Consider the following 10,387-nt stretch of genomic DNA (forward strand, 5'->3'; position numbering starts at 1 on the left):
TTTTTTTTTTTTTTGAGACAAGGTCTTGCTCTGTCACCCAGGCTGGAGTGCAGTGGGTGGATCATACTTACTGAAACCTCAACCTCCCAGCCTCAAGCAATCTTCCCACCTTAGACTCCCAAGTAGCTGAGACTTCAGGCGCATGATACCATGCTCAGCTAATTTTTTTTATTTTTAGTAGAGACGGGGTTTCTCCATGTTACCCAGGCTGGTCTTGAACTCCTTGCCTCAAGTGATCCACCCATCTCAGCCTTCCAAATGGCTCATAGGTGTGAGCCTTTGTGACCGGCTTTTTCTTTTTTCATTCATTCGTTAACTGATTCATTTATGCCTGTACTTTTTTAAAAAGTCCTTAAAGATACTCACTAGAACAGAGGTTGGCAGACTACAGCCATTCACCCATTTTGATTAGTAACATTTTGCTAAAACACAGCTACACCCATCCATTTACGTATCGTTTATGAGTTCATCTGTGTTCCGGCAGAGTTGAACAGTTATGGCAGAGACCATATAGCTTACAAAGCCAAAACTATTTACTATCTGTTTTTAAAGGAAAAGCTTGCTGACTCCTGGCCTAAAAAATATTAACAGTGGTCCTCTAGATGTTAAATATGTGGATAGGCCAGGTGCGTTGGCACACACCTGTAATCCCAGCACTTTGGGAGGCCGAGATGGGCAGATACTTTGAACTCAGGAGTTCGAGACCAGCCTGGGCAACATGGTGAAACCCCATCTCTGCAACAAATGCAAATATTAGCCGGACATGGTGGCGTGCACCTATAGTCCCAGTTACCCTGGAGACGAGGGTGGGAGGATCACATGAGCCCAGGAGGTCAAGGCTGCAGTGAGCCATAATCGCACCACTGCATTCCAACCTGGGTGACAGAGTGAGATCCTATCGTTAAAAAAAAAAAAAAGTACGGGTGTGAGCAATTTTATTTTTTTCTTTAGAATTATCTGTATTTAAAAAAAATTTTTAATGGATACTTTTTTTAACATAGTAGTAGCAGTGCTTTTTAAATAATGTTAAGTGATAAAAATGTCTACCCCATCTGGGTTGAGCTGTGCAGAGACAAGGTAACAGGGCTCCTTGCTCCTACACCTCAAATACATGTCCCATGATGTGGGCATCCTCTTCTGTGACATTGACTCACAGTTCTATGCAATGTGGTACGGCAAGTGGGGAGGGAGAGCACAGGAAATTGAATGGATTACTGAGCCCCGACTTATCAGCTTCCTTAAAATATCCCTGTCACCCTGACAGCCCATTCTGGGCTCATTGCAAGCTCCGCCTCCCGGGTTCACGCCATTCTCCAGCCTCAGCCTCCCAAGTAGCTGGGACTACAGGCGCCTGCTGCCATGCCCGGTTAATTTTTCTATTTTTAGTAGAGACGGGGTTTCACCGTGTTAGCCAGGATGATCTTGCTCTCCTGACCTTGTGATCCTCCCGCCTCGGCCTCCCAAAGTGCTGGGATTACAGGCGTGAGCCACCGCACCTGGCCGGAAATTCTTTTGAAACGAGACGCTTCCTCCACAAATCTGCCAGCATAAATGAAGCAGGCAGAATCTCACTCACTCCCGTGGACATCTCGAATGGTCAACAGTTTCTCTCCTGAGTTCCTTCAGGGCTGCTTGCCAGCCTCCAATTTTTTTTTAGTGAGTTTGTTTCCCCTGGTGCCTATACGTTGCTGTCCATAGTTGCTGCCCCATCAATATTTGTCAAATAAATGAATAGCTCAGATTTTTTAAAATTTATTTTTATTTATTTATTTTTTTTTTTTTTTTGAGACACAGCCTTTCTCTATTGCCCTAGCTGGAATGTAGTGGTGCCAACATGGCTCACTGCAGCCTTGAACTCCTGGGCTCAAGCAATCTTCCCACCTCAGCCTCCCAAAGTGCTGGGAATACTGGCATGGGCCACCACACCTGGTCACAATTTTTAAAGTTACTTATAATTCAAAAGTAATTTATTTTTAATTGTGAAAATTGGAAAACCCATTTAAAAAGGACCAAAACCACGTCCAATTCTGTCACCTAACAGCAACTCTGCTACCATTTTTCTCTACATATTTATACCTATTTGTTGTGGAAATTGTAGCATGCAGAACATGCCATGGTACAACTCTTTCATTTACCAGCATATCACTTTAATGCACAATAAATGTCAATAAATGCAAGGAGCATTTCTTTATTTATTTTGAGACGGAGTCTTGCTCTGTCGCCCAGGCTGGAGTGCAGTGGCACAATCTTAGCTCACTGTAACCTCCATCTCCTGGGTTCAAGTGATTTTCCTGCCTCAGCCTCCTGAGTAGCTGGGATTACAGGCAAACGTCACTACACTTGACTGATTTTTTTTTTTTTCTTGAGACAGAGTCTTGCTCTGTCACCAGGCTGGAGTGCGGTGGCACGATCTTGGCTCACTGCAACTTCTCCTTTCTGGGTTCAAGCGATTCTGCTGCCTCAGCCTCCCAGGTAGCTAGGACTACAGACACATGCTACCACACCCAGCTAATTTTTGTATTTTTAGTAGAGACAAGGTTTCACCAAGTTGGCCAGGATGGTCTCGATCTCTTGACCTTGTGACCCGCCTTGGCCTCCCAAAGTGCTGGGATTATAGGTGTGAGCCACCGTGCCCGGCCAATTTTTTATAATTTTAATAGAGACAGGGTTTCACCATGTTGGTCAGGCTGGTCTCAAACTCCTGACCTCAGGTGATCTGCCTGCCTCGGCCTCTCAAAGTGTTGGGAGCCACCATGCCCAGCTGCAGGTAGCATCTATTGACACTTCCTGTGTATGTGCCTAGGACTATATTAAGAAAACATATCAACTAAGGGCCCTTTGGGTTACCAGCTTAAGCAAACAGGGAATTCTTCCAGGCATTGCTCCATGCAGGGACTCAAACAATCCTAGGAAAACCAAACAACAAGGCCCGAGAAAGGGCAGGGACCAGGGACTTCCTGAAATTTGATGTTCAGTTCTTGGCATGACTTAGCCGTTCACTGGCAGTCTCTGTTTCTCCTTTAAAATTAAAGAGAGCGCGCTTCTGATTGGCTTTTCATGCGCCAGGGGGGCTGAGTCACAGAGTCCAGTGGGGATGTGGATGCTTTCCCTGAGGGTGGCAGTGGTGAGCACATCTCAGAATAGAGTCACAGGCTTAGCAGATGCCCTAAATGCAACTACTTGGAAGAATCTGTAGAGGCTGTAAGGGTGCTGGAAATCACATCTCTACATCAGACACAAAATTGTGTAAGTCCCAGACTTAGAGATTTCACAAACTAGTAAAGCGACCCACATCAAAGTCCAGGGGGTTACCACGTAGATATCAGCTTGCTTTTTGCAACTAAAAACATATTTTTAAAATGATCATCACGTAATAGCCAAAAAGTAGAAGCAAGCCAGTGACCCAGTGTCTATTGACAGATGAATGGATAAACACCCTGTGGTATGTGCATACAGTGGAATATTATTCAGCCTGAAATAGAAAGGAAATTCTGACACATGCTGCAACATGAGGACATTTTGTGAATTGAAATAAGCCAGATACAAAAGGACATTAGGTGTATGATTGCATGAAGTACCTAAAGTAGTCAAATTTATAGACAGGAGAATGGCAGTTGCCAGGGACTGTGGGGAGAAGGGAATGTGGAGTTACTGCTAATGAATACAGAGTCTCAGTTTTGCAAGATGAAAAGAGGTCTGGTTAGATGGTGGTGATGATTATGCAACAATGTGAATGTACTTAGCAACATTGAACTGTGCACGTAAAAATGGTTAAGACGGTACATTTAATGTTCTGTGTGTTTTACCACAATTAGAAAAAAAGATCATCTACCCCTGACATCATTTCATAAAAGAATGATTATTTTAACACCAAAGAATTAATTAGGAAAGAAAAATAATCCTGTAATCGGAATACATTTGGCTTCATTTTTTAAAAAGTATTTGGAGATCACTGCATAAGTGAATGTTATCAGAACGTGACTGCTGTTTGTGGAAACTATCAGAGCTGCCAGAATTGAGGGAAGATTCTTTTGTGGATGGTTGGGGGTAGGGTTGGCCAGAGGACCTCTAGGACAGGGTTGAAACTCAAATCGGGCTTTCAGATCACATCCATCTGTTTAGAAAATGAACTTTGAGGACTGTGTGGTTTCGCCACTTTCTGAGGCCACCCATAAAAGCAATTTGAGGAGCAATTCCGAGGCGTCAACACAGATCTCGTACCCTGCATTCAGTGCATGGTCTAGAATGTCAAGGTCCTGGTGGAGGGTGGAGGAGGTGGAGTTTCCCAGAACCTTGGATGAATTTCCAGCTCATGCCATTTTCTGGGTATGATCATATTCCCAGGCTCAGACCTCTGTGCCCCCATCAAAGCAGGCTGAGTCAAACTGGCGCACAGGAAGAGAGAGAGAGAGAAGCTTAAGAGAGGAGCAACAGGCTGGGCGCGGTGGCTCACACCTGTATCCCAGAACTTTGGGAGGCTGAGGTGGGTGAATCACCTGAGGTCAGGAGTTCGAACCAGCCTGGTCAACATGGTAAAACCCCATCTCTACTAAAAATACAAAATTAGCCAGGTGTGGTGGCGCATGCCTGTAATCCCAGCTACTTGGGAGGCTGAGGCAGGAAAATCGCTTGAACTGGGGAGGTGGAGGTTGCAGTGAGCCGAGATTGCACCATTGCACTCCAGCCTGGGCAACAAGAGCGACGAGAAATCCCATGGAGACAGGGTGGGGATGTGGGAGGGTCACTGAAGGTGTTGTGAGTGACTTGTCAGTAATTTTGCCCTCCTCAAAATAACCCAGACCAACCCATTCTTAGGATGCTAGAATAGGGGCCTCATTTTGCACCCTTTTCCGCCAGCCCAGCTGAGTATTTCCAAAGCATATAGAAAGCATCCATTCTGTGCTGAGTGCACTTCTCCCTGCTTTGGAGGAGGCTGATGGGATTCAGTCTGGCCCTTGCCCAGAGCCTGTAATCCGGTGGGAAGAAAGGAGAGGGACCAGCGTGGGTTGAGTACTGGTTCCAATCTAAGCTCCACATTCAACCCGAGATGCTGCAGGAAGGTGACTCCACCTCTTAGTGTCCTGGTGTCCTCAGCTCAAAATGGGATAGATATATATATATATATATATATGTTTTTTTGTTTTTTTGTTTTTTTGAAAAGGAGTCTCACTCTATCGCCCACGCTGGAGTGCAGTGGCATGATCTCGGCTCACTGCAACCTCTGCTTCAGCCTTCTGAGTTGCTGAGACTACAGGCATGCACCACCATGCTCAGCTAATTTTTATTTTTTTAATAGAGACAGGGTTTCACCATGTTGGCCAGTCTCGAACTCCTGACAAGTGATCCGCCTGCCTCTGCCTCCCAAACTGCTGGGATTACAGTCGTGAGCCACCGCGCCCAGCCTCAAAATGGGATATTCACAGTACCTACTTCATAGAGTCTTTGGGAAGACAAGATGAGTTAAGATATGTAAAATGCACAGAGCAGGGCTGCATGACATCTAAAGCCAGGATATTTTAGCCACTATTACAAAGAACATTCCCCTCTTGGAGGGTGTTGGAGAGCAGTGCCACTCAACGTGTGGTCTGTTCACCAGTGCCAGTTTGAGAACTGCTTGTTGTCTGTCTCCAACAAGTTAAGTTCAGAAACTGAACATGAGGTTTCACTTATCTGGTCATGGACAGGTTTACACTACCCAGCTGTAGAGTATGGATGGAGAACTTTAACTGCAGCCAGGATGTCTGGATTCCAGGCCACCTCTGTCCCTTAATATTTTCAGGATCTTCCACATATTACTTTACCTTTCTGTGCCTCAGTTTCCTCATCTGCAAAATGGGGTGGATAAAAGTACCTGCCTCATAGTATTACTATCGTCATCACTGCTGCACCGCAGGGTCTGTAATCTGTCCATTATCTCATCAAATCCTGCCAATGACACCATAAGGCAGGGAACAATTCCCATTTTATTCATGAGAACACTGAGGCTTACAGAGATAACTTTATTTGCCCAGGGTCCAATAAATGGAGAAGCCTGGATTCCAGTTCAAGTCTGTCTGATACCAACGCCTTTATGCTTATGTAGTGTGACTTTGGGCAGCTGACGTCACCTCTCCAAGCCTCAGCGCCTTATTTATAAACTGGAGATAAGCAACACTCACTGCACAGGACAGTCGTGAGGATCAGTGAGCAAAGAGCTTAGCACAGTTCCTGGCACATCAGTTTCCCTCCCTCCTTCATAGTATTGGCCTGCCTTCCTAATTTCCTCTCCCTGCCTTCCCTCCCTCTCTTCCTCCTCCTTTCTTTTCTTCCCTCCTTCCTTCCTTCCTTCCTTTTGCCTCCTCTTATAAAGCCTGTTGTGGACCCACAAAACTAGAGGGCACTGTTATGGTTGGGTTTGTCCCCACCAAAACTCATGTTGAAATTTGACCCCAGTGGTGTTGGGAGATGGGGCCTAGCGGAAGGTGTTTGGGTCACGGGTATGGATCCTCCATGAGTGGTTTGGTGCCATTTTCATGATAGTGAGTGAGTTCTTGCTCTGGTGAAACTGGGTTAGTCTCATGGGAATGGATTAGTTCCTGTGAGGGTGGGTTCTTATAAAGCCAGGATGCCCCTGGGGTTTGTCTGCTTCCCCTTTGGCCTTCTCCTTCATGTTATGATGCACCAGAAAAATAACCCTCACCAGAAGCTAGTGCCGTGCCCTTGAACTTCCCAGCCTGTAGAACCCTGGGCTAAATAAAACTCTTTCCTCTGGCTGACAGCAGTGGCTCATGCCTGTATCTCAGCACTTTGGAAGGCTGAGGTGGGGGGATCACTTGAAGTCAGGAGTTTGAGACCAGCCTGGCCAACATGGCAAAACCCCGTCTCTACTAAAAATACAAAAAATTAGTCAGCTGAGTTGGCAGATGCCTGTAGTCCCAGCTACTTGGGAGGCTGAGGCGGGAGAATCACTTGAACCCAGGAGATGGAGGTTGCAGTGAGCCGAGATCACACCACTGCACTCCATCCAGCCTGGGAGACAGAGCAAGACACCATCTCAAAAACAAACAAACAAACAAACAAAACCACCTCTTTCCTCTACAAATTACCCAGCCTAAGGTATTCTGTTATAGCAACACACAAAAAAGGACTAAAACAGGGACCTTAATGAAACTCCAATATGGCCATTTAACTCTCAAGGGAACTAAGACTCAGAGAGGTTAAAAGATCCACGTGAGGTCACAGCAGGTGAGTAGCAGATTCAGGAAAAGAACACAGACGTCTGACTCCCAGTTCAGTGCTCTTTCTATAGGTGATACTTCAGGAAAAGGACACAGACGTCTGACTCCCAGTTCAGTGCTTTTTCTACAGGTGATACTTAGAAGGCTCCTGAGTGAGTAGAAGGAGCTGCTGAGGCCTGGCCCTAAGGGAACCTTCTGACCCTCTGAATCCTTCCCCCAGCCTCATATTCCTGAAGCCCAACCTGGAGACACTGGACTTCTTTGACCTGCTGTGGATCGTGGGGATCGCAGACTTTGTTCTAAAGTACATCACCATCGCCCTCAAGTGCCTCATCGTGGCCCTGCCCAAGATCATCCTGGCCGTCAAGTCCAAGGTAGGCACTGGCTGCAACCATCAGGTAACCCCAGTCACATGGATCACACAGAGGATTCAGAGTGCCTTCTGAGGAGGAAAGAATGGATGAGGGTGGACTGATGTCAGCACATAAAATAAAGAGAGCCTGAGCTCGTAGCTCCTGTCACCCACCTCTTCTAATTCCATGAAGCTGAGCATGGCTCTTTGTCATCATCACCTTGTCACACCTCTACTTACCAAGTGCCTTTCCTAAGTTAGGTTGTTTACAGCTACCCTTGATGCAATTTTCATCCACATTTCACCTGAGAGAGGGAAAAAAAAGCATGTTAGCATGCTCTGGGTCCTGCTTCTCCCAGGGAAGGAGAGCCCTAATAGGTTTTGACTATTTGTGGCTTCCAGGAGCTAATTTTATAGAGGGGACTGAGGCTCGGAAGGAAAGATCTCCATAATTGATTAGTGATGTCTGCCACAGACCCTGGAGTGGGTGGTGAGGACAATGATGCTTTGCAATGTATCACAGAGAAAGGCCTCCAGGCAGGTGTTGGAATGAAGAGGCCTTGGGGAGTAGACTTTGGAGTTCAGAGGACTGAGCAGGGCTCAGACAAGGTATCACCTATAGGACATAGCGATTGCCAGTGGCTCTGTAAGGTGACCCAAAGGGAATGTGGACTGAAGCAGATGGACTAAAGAATGTTTAAAGTCTCCTGCTTTCCATTATGTAAAAATAGCCATCTTTCAAGTTCAGAAAGCTGAGACATGTCCCAGGCATTGCTTGACAGCAGAGCGGCTTGGAAGTGACCATCGATCTTGAGTGGCAACTAACCCAACCCATGACCCCAGTCTTTGGGCCCGTTTTGGTCCTCCCACCTTTCATGTCCACTCCCTTCCTCCGCTGTGTGATTTAACACGGTGGTCCCCAACCTTTTTAGCACCAGGAACCGGTTTCATGGAAGACAGGTTTTCCACGGATCAGGGTGGGGATGGTTTCGGGATGAAACTGTTCCACCTCAGATCATCAGGCACTGGATTCTCGTAAGGAGCATGCAACCTAGATCATCCTTCGCACGTGCAGTTCACGATAGGGTTCGCACTCCCAGGAGAATCGACTGCTGCAGCTAATCTGATGGGAGGTGGAGCTCGGGTGGTAATGCTTGATCACCCACTGCTCACCTCCTGCTGTGCGCCTGGTTCCTAACAGGCCACAGTCTAGTACCAGTCATCAGCCCCGGGATTGGGGACCCCTGATTTATCTAGTTGAGCCAAAATCCTAGGCTGCTGAGGTTTTCTTAGACGAAGCCACAGCTCTGGTACCCAAAAGGCAGTGCTAGGAAAGGCAAAATGGCATAAAGACAAAAAAAAAAAGAAACGTGGAGAAGAAAGGCCAGACGGGAAACAACAGGCCTAGGAAAGTCCTCAGATGCCTCCTGTTTACCCTCCCCAAGACCATGATGACCAGGACCTTTTGCCCACTGAGCTCGTACAGGGTTCCAGGTCAGCACCACGCACTTGACACTGGAAAGCAGCATGGCCTGATGGCTATGCCCATGTACTCTGGCATCAGACACATCTGTGTTCAGATCCCAGCCATGCGCCTCTCCAGCTGTGTGACTTTGGGCAGGTGACAAAAACCTAGTTTCCTCATCTGTCAACTGAGAATAACAATAGCACCTTCCTCCAAAGTACTCCGTTTGTAAGAACTGTTGGTTGTGGGAAATACAGAGTGCTTTGCTCCACACTCTGCACATGGTAATTGCTCAATGAGTGATTCACAATCCCTGTGTTGTCTAATCTTCATGACTGCCAGCTCTGCACTGATTAGCTGTGCAATCTTGTTTGAATGACTTAGCCTCAGTGCCCTCATCTGTAAAATGGGGTAATAGTTTTTCAGCTAAATGACTTCCTCTGATCGTTTCAGCTACACTCTCCATCTTTCTCACCCTGCTGTCTGCCCAGGGGGCTGACCTGCGTGAACTATGGGCTCCTGTGCCCATCAGCTTCCAGTTGGGTTCAGCCGATGGAGAGAGAGAGGCAGAGGTATTTACTGCCCCAGCATGTTAGTCTCCTGTGGCTGCTGTGACAAATTGCTACAAACTTAGCAGTTTAAAGCAACATTAATTTATTATCGTTCTGGAGGTTAGGAGTCCAAAATGGGTTTTACTGGGGCAAAAATGAAGGTGTTGGCAGGGCTGTGTTCTTCCTCCATCTTCCAAATCAGTGATGTCAGGTTGAGCGTTCTCTCCTCTCTCTTCTCTTCTCTCTCCTCTCTCCCTCCGTGCCACACCTCTGCCTTCATTGTTGCATCTCCTGATTCTTACCCTCCTGCCTTCCTCTTATAAGGACCCTGTGATGACACTGGCCCTACCCAAATAATCTAGGCTCATCTCCCATCCTTAATCACATCAGCAAAGTCTCTTTTGCCACATAAGGTAACATTCACAGGTTCTAGGGATTAAGGTGTGGACATCAGCTGGGCGCGTTGACTCATGCCTGTAATCCTAGCACTTTGGGGGGAAGAGGTGGGCGGATTGCCTGAGCTCAGGAGTTCAAAACCAGCCTGGGCAACATGGCGAAACCCGGTCTCTACTAAAAATACAAAAAAAAATTAGCTGGGTGTGGCGGCATGCACCTGTAGTCCTAGTTATTCGGGAGGCTGAGGCAGGAGAATTGCTTAAACCCAGGAGGCAAAGGTTGCAGTGAGCCGAGATCGCACCACTGCACTCCAGCCTGAGCAACAAAGCGAGACTCCATCTCCAAAGAAAAAAAAAAAAAGATGTGGACATCATGCCCACTTCAGCAGCACATATGCTAAAATTGG

General features: G+C 46.8%; 1 protein-coding gene across 1 annotated transcript in view; it reads left to right on the forward strand.

Annotated features, from left to right (window-relative positions):
• Positions 1-10,387, forward strand: part of RNFT2 (ring finger protein, transmembrane 2) — a 126,837-nt gene that overhangs the window by 48,217 nt on the left and 68,233 nt on the right. The window contains exon 5 of the mRNA XM_011964395.1: positions 7,438-7,591. Within this exon, the coding sequence (XP_011819785.1) occupies positions 7,438-7,591 (154 nt within the window). The remainder of the gene's footprint in view (positions 1-7,437; positions 7,592-10,387) is intronic.

The sequence above is a fragment of the Mandrillus leucophaeus genome, unplaced genomic scaffold (assembly GCF_000951045.1).
Source record: "Mandrillus leucophaeus isolate KB7577 unplaced genomic scaffold, Mleu.le_1.0 Scaffold7, whole genome shotgun sequence".
Lineage (NCBI taxonomy): Eukaryota > Metazoa > Chordata > Mammalia > Primates > Cercopithecidae > Mandrillus > Mandrillus leucophaeus.